The following is a 17,064-nucleotide window of genomic DNA, read 5'->3' on the forward strand; positions in this document are numbered from 1 at the left end:
CCCAGTCTGTGCGAGCGCCAGCAACACGCAGCAGGCACGCACAGGCTTCCGGACATCCTTTCACAATAAAGCTTGTTTCCATGCGTTTACCTGTGGCAATGAAACCGATGCAATCCTAAATGCTCGGAGAACTACGAGATTGGAAATATAATGAGATCACAACAGTATAACTCATTGTAGGTAAGTGACGAATAACTTAAATCAAGAGTGGTAGCAGGCCTTAAGTGTGCCTGTGTGTGTTTTGTGTATTTATATGTATAATACATATGAAGAATCAGAATCAGAAAAGGTTTATCGCCATTGTCATTGATCGCAAAAATAGGAACAGTTTTGTCGTGAAGGTGCAACATGGAACAATTAATAATACAATAATAATAATAATAATAATAATAATAATAATAGCAACGTCTATATAATCAAATATGGCATGAATAAATTAAGAATGTACTAATTAAACTTGGCTGTGATGCTCAGTCTCAGTATGTACACAGACATTTACTGTGATTTTCCTGAAGTCCACTATCATCTCCACTGTCTTCTGGGCGTTGCGCGCGCGTGCGTGTGTGTGTGCGTGTTAATCAAACCCACCAGTTTTATTAACTAAATCACAAACTAAACTTATACTATATAAGCTTACCAAACAGGCTACTGCACAGCTATGTGTCCTTGGTTGCGTCGGTCAATATCCTGAGGCAGACTTCCGCTCTCGCTGCTGTTGCGTGCGGCTGACTTGACGCCACTGAGAGACTGGCACCTTGGTGCCGGTGCCAGTCAGATGAGGGGTTGCGCAGGGGAACATCATGTTCGCCGCATACACGGGGTCCGTGTTGTGTGTGGACGCTCACGCGCTGCTCCTTACGCCGCGTGCGTAAAGACACGAGGAGAGCAAAAGCAAAGCGTTTGGCTTTAGGGATTCACATCATGGGATTGCATTCAGTGATGATTGTCAATGGCAACTTCTAAAATAATCCTTTCATATCACAATACGTAATTTAGTCCAAACGTGGTTGTCACTTCTTTTTTTCCTTCATGTGATTCAAGAAGGGAAAAAAGGTTACACTAAAACAACACGTCTGAGCCCAATCAACAGGTGATGTGAGTGGGCTACATTAAGTTTGTGAGATTGGTTAATATTATGAATGTAGCCTCTATTGAAATTACATTTAATCTTATTCAGCAACCCTTCCAGTATCCAGATGTCTCCATCACAAAAATAACTATTGCGTCTCTGTGATTTCTCCATTATTGTCACAGGTAATCTTCTGCAACTGAGCTTCAAATCATCTTTGAACATAAGACCCTTTGAAGGAGAACTGAGACACATTTTGGTATTTTATTTAGTGTATTGTGTACATAAACAGTAACAGAGAATGTCCACTATAACAATTTTTATTTGCAGAATAATATCCATATCAGTCCATTTATATACAAAAGCGTTACCTCTTTGGCAAATTTAATCAGACCCTAGAGAGAAGTATATACAATAATCATTTCAAATACAACCTGATGCAGTCTGTTCAAGATTGTGCCTTTTTATGTGTTGTTTGCTAAGTCTTGTGGTCATTTATGAAAGAGAACTGTGGTGGCCATGGTCAAGAAGAACAAAAGTATTTGTAAAAATAGGAACACAAATAAGTTGTCTGAAAAAGACCTTCCGGTGATGGAAAACCTTGCAGAAAATACTCCTGTAGGAGCCCCAAACTCTGCAGGGCACAAAACCAACTAGCTATGCACAAAAGTATAGACTTCCCCACGGCCTAGAGGATGAATGAGGAGGGCCTTCTCTGTCCGTCTGAATTCATTTCACAAACACCTTGGATTCGGAAGAACAGAAAATAACTCCATGTCTTTACCTTGGAGCTGTATTGAACAGAAGATGTCTCTATATGCGTGACAGCACCAACGTTTTGACAAATGTTCAAATTATATTTTTTTACAGAACACTTTGCATCCAAAAATAATGTATGGACTGTTTAACACAGTGATTATGGCTTGAAAGCAAATATTTTCTGTCAGAAAACTTGATGAAATAAAGATGGTTGCTGTTGTTTTGGTAAAATACACATCATTGTGTACTTGTGCTAACTACTGATTGATCATACAGTTAGCTATGACAAAAATAGTACAAAGAATGTTGTCAGTTTAGATTTTCAGCCTGTAACCTTGATGGCGGAAGTCAAAATCAGGTGTTTCTTGCATACTCTTGTCAATAGACCTCTTCATGATGCACTCCACAGTCACACGTTTGTCTTGGTTTTCAGCACGAGTTTGTGAGGGTACTCGTTTACAAAGAGTCAGATTACCCCATCTTCTTTTGTCGATCCAAAAATTTCTGTCGTCTGTCTACTGGAATTTCTTCTAGATTAATGCCGTGGTTACTTCCCCTATAACACATAATTAAGACGTAAATGGAATGATTCAATCATATGCAACATATTGCATACATCAGATAGAAAGAAGACATACCCTTGAAGGTCGGGGGGAATAGGCAGTGGTTTCTTGAAGTCCTCTCGCCCCACTAACCAGAATGTGTTTTCAATGCCTTTCCCCTGAACAAACACATTTGCATTTCAGAGGTGCTGCACAAGGACACTGTGTATATGATAAATATAATGTTGAAGCATGTTTATTGATTTTACCTTTAGCTCCGTCATGCCTCTTGTGTCAATCTTGTATCCCAGCTTCAAGCTGTTCAAAACATCAACTGTGCTCTGATTTACATGAATTCGATAAGCTGCCAAAAATACATAAATATGTTTTTATTTTTTACAAACAAAAGTTATTATTACTACTATTATGATTTAAAATCTGTAGCTATTCCTTGGTACACATTCACAATAATTCACTAGGAGGCAATGCTTCACACTCAGCTAAATTACTGTAAATGATAAAGTAAATGGTCACGCCTTTCTACCTTCAAGGAACTCAAATGCTTTGCATCAAGGAACCACACGCGCACACGCAAACACGCACCCACCCACACACACACAGTGTGTGTGGCCCAAGAACACATCAGCAATATTCACCTGAGAACGCTGCGATCAAATAAACTACATATAAATAAAATATATTTATCATATGAGAGTTGATTGGCAAAGTCCTGTAATTTATGTTAAATTGCCAAACAGTTCAAAGAAACTTCACATTGAGCTTTAATTCTACTGATAGCCTTAAAGGATTAGAACGACATGCACAATCAGTTAAGCCTCAAGCATACGCACAACCCTATAACTGCTGCTTTCCGGCAGCGTGCGCAGGCTTCTAACCTTTGGAAATAACAGACTATTACAAACATAATGATCGATTATGTGCCATCCAGATACTCACGCAACCCTGTGGACTCCATTCTTGATGCAGTGTTAACCGTGTCCCCAAACAGGCAGTATCGAGGCATGGTGAGGCCCACCACTCCAGCCACCACAGGGCCTGAAACAGCACGTACACCTTCCTAATATTCTGTATATTTCTTAGTAAATTTTTCCTTTTTGCTGAAAAGTAAGCAATAAGGGCCATAGATATATATGTTTTGCAAAAACCTTGTTATAACGGGCCTCTGATTTCAGAATATGAAATGGAGTACATAGTGTGTTAATTGGATGCCAGCACCACTAAGTGGATAACGTTCAGTGTCCCAGGAATAGTTTCCAGACGTGGATAAAGGAAGTAAAAATACTTCTCTGCCTCAACAGCTTGAGAAGCTGCATTAGCCTGTAAAACACGGTCAACTCACTTTTATATTTGATCTGATACCTCAGACATGGGCCACTTATGAAAATAAAATAGAGTTTACAGACTGACTGGTGTAGTGTTCTAAATGCTTAGGCCTGGAACACGAGGCTCCATTCAACAAAAAATAAACAAAACAAATTCAAAGTACCAGAGTGGAGGCCAATTCGAATCCTGACTTTGAGTTCAGGCATGTGCCTCATCTTGAATGTCCCGATGCAGTGCAAGATATCCAGAGACATATTGGCCATTTCTGCAGCATGACGAGTTCCATTCCTGTTTGGGACTCCTGACGCTACCATGTAAGCATCTCCGATAGTTTCTACCTGAAAATCACACACACAAAATGGTGATGATTGATAATAGAGATCAAGGACAACAGATGATTCTACTTACTTTATAGACATCATGTAATCCAATGATTGCATCAAAACAAGTATAGAGGTCGTTCAGAAGGTCGACCACCTCAATGGGCTCACTCAGAGCTGAGATAGTGGTGAATCCCACAATATCACTGAAGTATAATGTAACCTCGTCAAAATGCTCTGGCTTTACGGGTTTTCCCAGCTTCAGAGCCTGGGCCACAGACCTAAGAGACACACCCATGGCAATAAACAATCAGCCATCAGGAATCTATCCATACTGAATGTATAAATGTTTAAATACTTTTGTATTTTATATGACACATTGGACAGAGGTTAGAGACTCACTTGGGCAACATCTGAGCAAGCAGCTTATCAGTCTTCTGCCTTTCTACTTCCAGCTCCTCTGTCCTCTCTCGTATCAAATCCTCAAGATTTGAGGAGTATTGCTCCAGCATGCGGAGCATAGAGTCAATTATATTCGTCTTCTTTCCCTTTGTGATGTTCTTAAACTAAAATAAGAAAAAGAATGCAATGATTGACATTCTCAAAACCATGGTCAGTTCAACTGGCCAAATGTTATGTTTTTTACCTGCTTGAATATTTCCTCAAAGTTAGGTCTTTTCTCTGGCTCCTCGCTCCAGGCTTGTTTCATCACCTGAATCACGTCTAGCGGAGCCTCATCCACAGACACTGTTGGTCGGCATAACGGAGGTGGCTCTCGGACTTTGCTGATAATTTCTGTCATCACAAGGTACAAAATCATCAAACGTGGAAAGTAAATCATTAGTACAAATAACCCTGCACATTCTTAAAATAAATGCTGATACAATACAATACAAATTTACCTTTTGCTGGCATGTCAAGCGTACCGAAAGGAGCAGAACGACTAATAACTTCCTGGACAATTATTGAAAAACTATACACATCTCCATGAAAGGAACCCTTTTTTCTTGCTGTTGAATTACGAAGAAACTCAGGAGCAGTCCAAAACAAATCTAAAAATAAAGGCAAAATGCAGAACAAAGCATTTGTACATTTGAGGCACCTGTAAAGGGTTATAATAATTATTGATAGATGGTGCACCTTCTGGTTTGTCTTCTTCGGTGTAAATGTTCTGGGTTAGTAGTATTTCATTATATCCATAGTCCGTGACTTTCAGCACAAAGCGGCCATCGACAACACAGTTTCTGGACTTAAGCCGCCCATGAACAATGCTCCGGTGGTGCAAGTACTTCATCCCCTGGTGAAATCCAAAACAAATGTACTCATTGGTTATCTAACTAATTAATCCAAACATGAAGATGAACATTGATCAAGTCTTGTACCCGAATCAGATCCATCAACAGAGAGGATTTAAACATCCAGTCCAACCTCACTTCCTCGTTGACGAGTAGATCTTCCAGGCTGCCCCGAGAGCAGTGTTCAGTAACAACACCAAAAATTCCAGAGTCCAAAAACAGTCCCAAAAATAGGTTAAGGTTCTCATGCCGCATGTCTCTGAGCTAGGAAGAGAGAAATATCATACTTATGTTGTACTTTTAGCATGTAGTAGATAGATTATAGTAACATTTTATATTACATACCGTAACAAAGATATCTTCTGTTGCGCCATTGACCCCTTTGACTCCACAGGGACATTTTTTCAACCAAACCCAATCACCCTATGAAAAAATATTTTCAGTTAAAATAATGAATTGTAAAAGTCAAGGACAAAACCAGATACATCAATTCCTTACCTCAAAAACAGCAACATTTGAGCTGTCCGGAGTTGATGCCATGTAACTCCTGCCTGATACAGAGTGGTGAGGCGTCTTTAAATCAACATGGCTTCTCATAATGCTTTCATCTGTGAGTTTCTGCACAAGTCAAAGAAAAGCAGAGTTTACAACACACACACACACACACATATATTATACTGTATATATATATATATAACAAATATTTACTCTATGGCTGATCTGAGTGTTGATAAAAACCAGGTCATCCAGTGAGAGTACCACTTTGGTAGATCCACCACTATTTCCAAAACTGAGCCCAATCCGACCAGATTGCCTAAAAATACCCCAAAATGGCATGTTATGACTAGTTGTGAAGCTTAATGAGATACACCTTGCTATACTTACTTATATCGCAAAAACAGATTAAGTGCTGCTCCTCCGGCCAACGCAAAGAAGATGAAGAACATAAATAATTGCGTGACTGGATCCATTCCTGTGATGGAAAAAAGAGGTTTACTCTCACACATAAAACATGCAGTAAGAGCACTATTTGAAATGACCAATCACCTGAACAGGCAAAGTATGGACTGAACCAACAACTGGAATCTTTGTAAGGAGTGCTCCCGGCAAAATGAATAGAGCGTCCAAGATACTTTAAGTTGCCCGTCTTCCCATCATTATGTATGGCCTCCAAGGCATGAGTGGAGTAGAGGGTTGTGCCCATGCCACTGTAGTCCAAAACTACAAATCTGGCTTGCATGCCCTGACCATTTCTACCAGCACTGATATGTTGGTTGAAACCTTGAAATTCAAAGCTTCCTTGGTTGTAACCAAGGATTTCTCCATTCACCCAGCGACCACTGCTGGCACGAGCTTGCTCTACTGCCATGGCGGTGAAGTACATCATGTTGTAAATAGTCCCAAAGAAAGGAGATACCTGGAAAGCACAGACAAAGCTGTAAACAATGAGCTTTTTGGTCAAATCTTCATTGATAACTGACCTGTTCTGGCTCCGAGTTGCTGCGAATCTCATATTTTTCCTGTGCGTCTCTGAAGGCATCAAAGAAGTCAAGTTTTCCAGAGTCCATTGTGATGGTGAGGACGCTGTCGTACGCTTTCCGCAGCTTGGTGTCATTGGCAAACATAGGGTAAGACACGTCCTTGTAGGGGAGTGAGTAGAGAAGGGTGTCATAGGGGATGAAAACATATCCACGGTCAACCAAACGCATGTGTAGAGCTGTGGTCAGGAGCTGGTATTGAGCCTGGCCTCCAATCAGCACAGAGGGCATGCACATGACAACCACTGCAAAGAAAGAGCGATACAAGCCTGCAATTACACTGTGCTTATTGCTAGATCGATCAGCAGATGCTAGTGGTGCGTTGACACTCACCTCGTACACGATCTGTCTCTCTCACTCTGGTCAGGGCTCGCCGGGGTCCATCTATGTCATTCTCCATCACAACGACAGGTTTAACAGGTAGACCAAGAGCTCTGAGAGACGATGCCAACTCATACCCTGTGGCCTCCCAAATATCACTATTCTCTGATATGATGGCCACATGTGCCCACTTGAAGTATCTTAACACGTTGAAAAGAATTTGAGATGACAATGGCAATGGCCGCAGAAAGTTTGGATGCTGGAGTTCCATTTTGGGCTTCAGACAGGCCCATGAGAGTAACCCTGCATCCCACTGTTTTGCATACAGCGCTGCAGAGGAGCAGTATGCTGGGTTGGCTGGTCCCAGGAAAGCTGAGCCATAGCCCTCCAATTCCCCAAAGCGGGCCAGGGCACGAGATGATTTACAGTCCTCTGCGATCAGAGAGTAGTCGTACCAGTAACCTTTGTTCAGATAGGGGTCTTTATTGATGCGTGCAATGGCAAGGCGTGCTGCTAAATCAGGAAGGGCATTTGAGTACAAGATATCACATGTCCAGGGTCCAACCAAGGCCATTTTGAAGGTTGTGGCCCATGCTTGACATGGTAGAAATGATAATAATATAAATATGAATACAAACATTTTTTGGGAGTTTATAGACTGTTGCACTCGGGTTGATGGCAGCTGTGGTGTTAGAGATGATAATATTGACAGTGATTTGAATACACTTTTCTGACAATAGTTCCTTTTGTAGTGCAAAGACAAAAGTCTTTTATGTTTTGGGGCCTTGGCTAGCTGATGCTGCCATCGTGGGTGGAAGGAGAGGTTGTGGAGAAGGCGAGGGTCCGAGTGACTGTCCATCTTCTCACTCTAATGTTGGAGGATGATTTGCTGTGGCAGCAGGGGAAGGAGGGGGAGGTCTCCTTTGGCACTTAGTGAGTCTCTTGTCCCCAAGCCATCACTGCAATTGACAAATAAGACAATAATGATTTAATCTGCACATGCTCTTGGATGAACTGAGGACAGTGTTCTTTGAATCCAGTGTTAATTGTGCGAATTCCTTAAGCTGATTAAGTTTGTCGAGGACAAAAAGTTTGAAATTTAGAGCCAAGTAATGTGGATTTAAATCTGTTCTTGGTGTCTATATTTAGCTGTAGTAGGTGTTACCAAAGACAACTCAGTCGGTCTTAATAGTTAATTAATTGATTAATCACTGCATTACACATGCAGCACAAGGGAGAGCCGTATTTGGGTGAGTTGCTCACATGGAGCGCACAGGTGATCTCCACTCGACTACCGAGCAGCACACTCTGTAATATTTTTATATTTCATATTTGTTGTTTCATAACTCAATATTTTGTAAACAAATACACAAACATTACATAGTATTTGAATGCACTGTTTTAAAAAAAAGTCAGAAATAAGAAGTGGCTAATGTGCTATGAGGATAGCTGTGACTGATGAATATTATTTAATTTCAAATGTAAGTTTATGTTACTTATGTTGAATAACATTGATTGGCCCCAACATATCCTTGAATATGAAGTCTCATTTTCTATGGTGTAACCTGTACCATCAGTAACATTAATATAGGTTACCTCACATTCTCAAAGGACCACGGTCTGACAAGCTCTTAATGTGGCTAATGGCTTATCTTTCACTAGTAGGTTAAGAGGAGCCCAGCTATATTTTCTAAACACTCAAAGAACATCAAAAGATCAGGTCAAAAAGTGGCAGATGTACATAGGCATCCATTTGATATTAACATGAGCAAATACAGACGTAAATGTTTGTCTTTTCTCTCACATTGACGAAAGTTATGCAAAGTTCTTACCTTCAAGGTTTTGTCTGAGTAGCACCATTTAACTTCCCTAGCATGTGAAGAATTCCGCCGAGATCCAATCTGGTCTTTTATCAAAAAGAAGTATCATAGATAAAACATAGATCATCCAATTAGAAAAAAAAAAACATCTCCAATTGTGAAATCCAGGTTCAGATCAGTGAAGAGCCACCAGCTGTGCTCTGCTAGAAATGACCTGTTTGACTTCCTCTGCTCCTCACATTGGCCCAAAATGACTTGCAGATGGTTGGTGGAGGAGGCCAGGTAAAAAGAAGAAAGAGTGGAGGACATGGAAGCTTTGACTTGTCAGCCTTAGCTCTTAATCCACACCACTGTGAGGGGGCGGAGGCCGAGAAAGTGCAACTGTGGCCACCACTTCAGTTTGTCTTACTAAACTGTGTGTTCTGAATGTTTGTTAACACGTTTGCCTCTGTTCTCTGGCTGATGGTAGTGAATAGAAAGTTTTGTTAATACTTTATGAGGGTGACAATGTAACATCTGCCCGGGGACTGGGGATGGAAATTGGCTTTGAGGCCAAATCTGGTGCATTTACATGAATGTGGTCCGTAATTATGAATGTACATTGTCCCGGCCAAAACCAAACTACCTGTTCAGAATAATAACTGGGGAAAAAAAGTTTAAGAAAATGTTTGTCAGTACGTGGAATTATATTTATATCTAGTTCAGATTTGAGCTGATTAAAAACATGAACAATAGAGCCCCATAAACACAACTCCACTACCTGGCATTTAATGTGAGCTAATCAGGATATCTTGGCATTTATTTTATTGGTCTTTTGTGCTCAATCCCATCTATGACGTTATTTGTGCTTTGTATTGTTCTGAAGCTGAAGCGGGTTGAGTGGGTGTGATAAAATGTGAATATATGAGTATATTTCTGTCATGTATTTTATCTGCATAATAGTGATATTTTATCTGCATCATCAGTCTAAGAGAAGAACGGGTGTGTGACAAACTGCATTTGTTTGTGAAGGTATCATAAAGATGGGCCAAAGAATGTTGCCCCAGGGGTGGAGTTGCACCCCCCCTTGCAGGCTTTATCTCTACGGAAAAATACAAAAAAAAAAGTGCCTTGATGTGAAGCTGACCAATGAGAAACGTGACCCGCCTATTCCAGAATATCTAATAAAACCAACCAGCATGGGAAAAAAACGGGGTGAGACGCAGGAGGGTCAGCCAGGCTCCTTACAACGGCTTGGCTGACACAGCCAAGCTTGCCATACAAATGTCTGATATTTCTGTGTCGTTTCATATTCTAAGTTGAATTGTGTTCTCGATGTGTTACGGAATAGCATCGGTGTATGTCTCATTCCATGACATTTTCTGGTCCTATCGAGCCGGATGACAAGCTGCCCCTTCGCGGAGATTGACGGATGAATCGGTGAAGTCTGTGCACAGCTAAAAGAAGTCCACTTTTCCCCGTGGCCGCCCATCGCACCTTATTCTCCGCGAGGAGAGCGCGTCGTTTCGAAGCAGCAGGAGAACACAGGCGACAAAGAAGGTCAGACAAAACTTTGTGTGTGAAAAAGAGTTAGCCATAAAACGTTTTATGCATTAGTTTGATATTTACTGGAAAAATATTATAGGCTCTTATGCCCAGTTAGGTATTACTGAGGAAATGCCCAGTTAGGTATTACTGAGGAAATGCCCAGTTTGATATTACTGAGGAAATATGTGTGAATGTAAGCGCTGTGCACGAGCGAAGTAAGAGAGAAGTGTGAATGTGTGAATGAGGATTAATAAGTGATTAACTAACAAGTGTGAATCACAATTAATCATACAAGGGTCACAAGGCGTTATTCTGAGAGATCTAAAATTTGCAGTCACGGGTGAATCTTAAACACCACGTTTATGTCCGGAGGAATCTAATATGGAATTTTCTCTAGAAGCTTGACATTGACCGTGACTGTAAAGCAAGTAGCATTTCTCTCAGAGGACCGAGACGAAACTGTAAAAAGATAAAGGAAAAGTCATAAGAGGATTTTGGAGGGAGACTTCCAGTATGCTCAGATGACGTGGCAGAGAGGGGGAGATAAGGGGGGTCAACAACGCAACAGAATGGGGAGAAAGCAGTTCAGAGGACGCTCTGAACTGACAAATTAAGCAAAACTAAACCCAGCTGGTTTAAATTTTAGTATTTCAACAAATTTTAAGGGTTTTGTTTGATTGACAACAATCAATTATAAAGATTGTATTAAACTTGAGATGAAGATGAATTCAGATTTTTATAGATGGCCAATATTTTGGGGAATGTGATCACAGACAAGACAGGACACTTCCTGTCCCCGACATAGAATACAAAAGTTGTGTTTTTACGGTATCATGTTTTTTGAGTGCACAGAACAAACCTACGTTTTGTTTTGTTTTATTTTTGGACTTGACGAAAATGATCTTTTTGGACTTAATGCATGACTAGATGAAAGTACAGGACGAAAAGACAGAAGTGTTTTTAAATTTAGGATCAAATACAGGCATGGGCCTGGAAGTGATAATATGGGTAAATGAGTGATGACTGATGTTTTTGGACATAGGAGTAGAACGGGCAGTAAGTAAAGTGATAGTAAAAGTATATCAGTAACTTATTTATTTGTATTATCATGAGGAAACCTCGTATTACGATGTAGACTAAGTGAGGGAATAAGTTAAATAGTGACGTCCAATGCCCTCCCAGGAAAGACATGAATGGGTCATTAACTAGGGCAATTGATGCAGAAGTGGGGAAACATGGGACATACATTGTGTTTATTAACTAACAGGGTGACAACAGGACACCAAGTCATAAAAGATAGTCAGAGATAAGGGCTATTGACTGTGAAAGAATCTGGAGAGGACTCAGGATGGAGCAGATGTCGTTATCTTTGAGTATCAACGGCAACACCTTAGGGGGGGTTGACTGATGAGTAATAGGAAAAGTTAACATTAACAGGGAAATAATTTGACATTCTAAAGTGAATACCTGAAGGATTGTGGAGATTCAATCAAGAATTGAATAGATTTAAATTAGACAATATCATCTAAATTTAGACGCTATAGAAGTTATGAAACCAGTGATAACAGGACTTAAACATTATAGGACTCAGGACGGAGACAAGAGATGGTTAGACTACAAGAAAGAGAGAAAGTAAAAACAGGTTACAAGTGAGGGTAAGAGTAAGTGAAAGAGAGAAAGAAAGAGCAGGTTTAGAAATTTGGAAATGGGTGTTTTCTCCGTTACAAGAGGAAGACAGAGAGGAAGACAGAGGAAAACAGAGAGGGAGACAGAGAGGAAGATGAAGCGTTACAAAGGAAAGACAAAGAAAGTAGGCAACAAGGGGAAAACAGGTTGATACAAGAGATGTGCCTTATAACCAAGGGGAAGGTTTAGGATCATTTTAATTGTTATACACATAAAGACTTGTTAGAACAAACTAATACACAATGTTTGTAAAGCGCCACATGAGCAGGTGTGAGAGATTGAGTTTGAAACTCACCTGAAGCACATATAGAAGATTAGCACATATTACATTAGATGTGTGACTTTATTCAGGCCACACCCACAGAGGAGATGTGAAATGTTATGTTAATTTTGTGAAAAATTGTAAGTTGTGAACTGACCCTTATGGCCAGCTCAACAGGGAATTATTGAGATAATTATTATTGTTTGATGTATTTGAATCACACACACACACACACACACACACACACACACACGCGCGCACATGTGGACACCAGACTTTTAGAGTTTGAGACTTTTGGAGTTTGAAACTTTTAGAGTTTGAAACATTTGGAGTTTGAAACAAATGGTGGTAAAACAGATAGGTTTGGCAGTGTCGGATTACAGACACAGACACATGGGCCCAGCGCCGTGGAAGGGGGGGCTCAGCCAGGGATGTGACCACTGAACTGTGAAAGGTCAAGAGGTGACATTGCGGAGTTGGAGTGACAGACGCAATTCCATCTCTTCCTTGATTACATCCTGGATTAGTGAATGTTGTAAACTATCTGGATTATTTAATTTTGGTTAAATATAGAAGTTTGAGAAATGGGCAAGGCCATATCTCAAAAAGGAGGGATATGTACGTTTAAACAAATATTCCGAATCAATAATTACGTGTAAACAAATATTCCGAATCAATACTTACAAAAAAAAAAAATTGTAAACAAGAAAACTGTTTGAAATACACTGAATTGTCGAAAAGATTTTGTTTATCACCGCAGCAGAGAACGTGTTGGAGATGTGGTGTTTACAGAGACGAGCCAAGTGGACGAGCAAAGTGGACGGAGCCACACCGTGTCGTCCTCACACCGACCATTGGAGGGACGAGAACATGGGTGCTCTCATGGGAAAGTGAGAGAAATGTCTGGACAACACAGCGGCAGATCCATAACATCGCAGACGCAGGACTTTGTTTGTATGAGTTTTGTCCAGAGCCTACGGTAGAGTATGATACTCTGCTACAATGGATGAGGAGACAGATTCTACAGTACGCAAAGTACTATACTCTGCTACAATGAACGAGAGCCAGAGGCTACGGTGCGCAGAGTACCATACTCATAAGAATCAACGAGTTATCGTCATCACAGCGATGACGGTAATATGGGTGCTGAACACCTGTATTATGCACGGGACAATCGGGACAATCGATCAACATACACAACTGTGTATACCGGTAATGGGAAAATAGAGGGAAGAAAATAAGTGATCAACTTGAAAGGTTATGAAATGCATGATATGTAATAATGTACAATGTATAATTGACATGACAGTAGCTGAGGAAACACAATGGCATATTATACAGCCACTGTTGTTTGCACTACCTAAGAGAGTTTTTTTATCTGCTACAACATAACTACATGTAATGTTAATGAGATTATGAATTGAGATGGGAAATGTACCAGTTCATATATGTCATAGGTGTGACCGAAGCGAGCAGCGGAAGAAGGTCTCTTAAGAAACCAAGCGAGGACGTATGGTGGTGTGGGGACACAGTGCTGAGAAGGCACTTGGAGGCAAAGGGTGTGGGACGTTGTGCCTATGTATCCCTTTTGTGGCCAGCCATGATCATAACAAAGATCAGCATCACCCAGAACCATACCGCAGGGTCAAGGTCGAGAAGTTAGTGGACAATCTGGTCCCAGTAGCACCTGATACTACGTATTTGATTCTATTGGGGTGTCCAGAGAAGTCCCTGACAAGTACAAACTGACTGACCAGAGAGCAGCGGGTTTAAGGGCTTTCCGCTTGTACTTCTATATTTCCCATCACACCGCACAAAATTATAGACAAGATAAATTGTCTGTTTGTCAAATTACAGAGATTGACCAATCTGTCTATATTACTGTCCTAAATTTTGAGTCATATAGACATGTTGTGGGCTGAGAGAAAAGAAGTGTGTTCAATGTTCAATGAAAACTGTGCTTAACTTTTTGTGTGTAAAAGTGTCATTTTAACACCTATATGAAAGACATGTTGAAAACTGAAAAGAATAATATGTTTGGCATATGAGACAGTAGACTAATGCTTTGATAAACAGGAGGGAAATGTGATAAAATGTGAATATATGAGTATATTTCTGTGATGTATTTTATCTGCATAATAGTGATATTTTATCTGCATCATCAGTCTAAGAGAAGAACGGGTGTGTGACAAACTGCATTTGTTTGTGAAGGTATCATAAAGATGGGCCAAAGAATGTTGCCCCAGGGGTGGAGTTGCACCCCCCCTTGCAGGCTTTATCTCTATGGAAAAATACCAAGTGCCTTGATGTGAAGCTGACCAATGAGAAATGTGACCCGCCTATTCCAGAATATCTAATAAAACCAACCAGCATGGGAAAAAACAGGGTGAGACGCAGGAGGGTCAGCCAGGGTCCTTACAACGGCCTGGCTGACACAGCCCGGCGTTTTCTCCCATGCATGCCACACAAATGTCTGATATTTCTGTGTCGTTTCATATTCTAAGTTGAATTGTGTTCTCGATGTGTTACGGAATAGCATCGGTGTATGTCTCATTCCATGACAGTGGGCTGTATGAATAAACTTGAATTGAATATATATTTTGTAACTTTTTACGGTACTATAACAGTGTACACAAACACAAGAAAAATTTACCTAAGACCTTCTCACTCTCATTCCACGTCGGTCAGAAATGGCAGCATACACAAAATAATGTGCTAGTATTAAATTGTATATTCCATAGTTTGCATATAATAAATATGAATCATTATTAAAAAGTACATGTATGCTAAAAAAAAGTTGCACGAACATATGATATAAGCCGTAACATCCAGACCTTTTCGTAAAAAATATATACATAAAATGAATACATGATTATTACGTCATAATAATAAGACTTGACTGAAGCCAAAGCCCAAAATATCTTGTAGTGAGCTTCACTCATTTGACCTAGAATGTGATTTACTGCATTCCTACAATTGGATTACCCTACAATCCTTTCATATTTTTTGTAACGTATAATAAGCACAGTATTAGGTTAGAATCACCAAAGGATTTTAGTAGAATGAGAGTGAGTGATAGAATAAGAGTCTAGTAAAAGTTATGCAGTTGCTCTTGTCTTTATAGCAACCTTGTAATCAGATTAGTTAGGTGAAGCAGTGCTAAACTGATCTGTGCCTCAAGCCTCTTAACAACATCTCTGACAAAGACTGACAGATCAGTGCAACACAAGGTCACATCACTGCACTCCACCGCTGCACACAAACTCCTCATTATAATATTCACTCAATCAAATTTACACCGCAGCTCGAAAAAGTAATTTGTCTCACTAACCACTTGTGTATATCGAATCGTACAGGGTATACTGTGCTGGTATATTTATGTATGACCAGGACGGTGGAGATGGAGTTTTCAGAATGCTTTGTCATTATTGTAAACTTTGCTCTCTCTCATGTGATTTCAGGATTCACCCGCTTTCTACGGTGAATCAGTTTGTTGCATTCAATTAGGCAAATGCGACGTGAGGTCAGTTGAAGTTGAGGCGCGTAGACGCTTGACTCCTTGATGACCCGACCTAATTGATCGGCTGATATAAAACTAGTCTGCGCCAATGACGTCGCCGGGTAAGAAGCACAGACGGATTCAGCAGCACTTGAAAAAAGAAGCCTTCCAAGAAAAGAGCTTTTGTTTAAAAATGTCCCGCTGTCTTTAGAGAAAAGGCACATCCTTAATTAGAACCAGGTCTGGTCCAAAAAGTCAATAATGTGATACTGAAACAAGTATCAAATAAAACAGTAAAGTAAAAAAAAAAAAAAGTATAAACCAACAATAATATCAAAGAAACTTATTTTTGTTTTGAAAAAATCATTTTATAATCTGAAAAGAGTATCGTGGTTAATTCATTGCAAGACATCTTATTTGAGGACAAAAACACTAGCAGGGTGTCCACAATATCCATTACAAGTTTATTTTGAGCAGTTGCCACACTAATACTTACAGTCAAATTGAGTTGTTTCATTTCCTTCGGTCTTTTTCTTGGATGGAAAGAATCTGAAAGAATCTGAAAAGCAAAGACATTTGAAATAGAGCTCCTGTCTTCATACAATGTCTCTTGTGTTATTGGATGCATTTTCATTCACAGGCGATGGTGATGTTCTGTGTGTTAGACCGTTGCACAAAGATACGACTCGATTGATAATTTAATGTACCCACGTCATGTCATTGTTAAACCGTGAACTGAATCTTTTATCTCTCGCTGATTGTGGTAAATAAAGTAGCACGTCCCATGAGTTTCCTGTAGCACATAAAGTTAAATCTGCTGCTTATCCCCTTTCAAACGACGTTTAGTTGGTTTTGAATAGAACTGAAGAAACATATGTTAGATGTCGCCACAAACAAAACCAAAAAACATAATAACCGTCTTTTAGTCTTTGAATTAGTTTCGTCAGTCGACCTCAGCTGGAACATGTCTTACCGTCATGTGGAGGGAAAACATTTGCATGAAATTATAAAGCAGAAAAGAAAAAGCCCTATACAAGACTAAAGCATAATTCATGTTTTATATCATGAGTAGACAAAGCTTT

At 40.0% G+C, this 17,064-nt stretch overlaps 1 protein-coding gene across 1 annotated transcript; it reads right to left on the reverse strand.

Annotated features, from left to right (window-relative positions):
* Positions 1-2,287: 2,287 nt before the first annotated feature.
* On the reverse strand, positions 2,288-9,327 carry gucy2d (guanylate cyclase 2D, retinal). Its single transcript, XM_072446331.1, has 19 exons — positions 9,021-9,327; positions 7,201-8,147; positions 6,811-7,112; positions 6,377-6,746; positions 6,215-6,302; positions 6,038-6,143; positions 5,828-5,947; positions 5,675-5,752; positions 5,417-5,593; positions 5,175-5,331; positions 4,937-5,086; positions 4,681-4,829; positions 4,437-4,600; positions 4,123-4,315; positions 3,878-4,052; positions 3,328-3,426; positions 2,640-2,734; positions 2,467-2,549; positions 2,288-2,384 (listed from the first exon to the last, which is right to left on the reverse strand). Exons 2-19 carry the CDS (start codon positions 8,045-8,047, stop codon positions 2,300-2,302), a joined length of 3,438 nt encoding a protein of 1,145 aa, XP_072302432.1. The 5' UTR covers positions 8,048-8,147; positions 9,021-9,327; the 3' UTR covers positions 2,288-2,299.
* Between the last annotated feature and the right edge of the window lie 7,737 nt (positions 9,328-17,064).

This window comes from Eucyclogobius newberryi, unplaced genomic scaffold, assembly GCF_026437365.1.
Source record: "Eucyclogobius newberryi isolate DKJ021-1_F unplaced genomic scaffold, fEucNew1.0.hap1 SCAF_15, whole genome shotgun sequence".
NCBI classification, from domain to species: domain Eukaryota; kingdom Metazoa; phylum Chordata; class Actinopteri; order Gobiiformes; family Gobiidae; genus Eucyclogobius; species Eucyclogobius newberryi.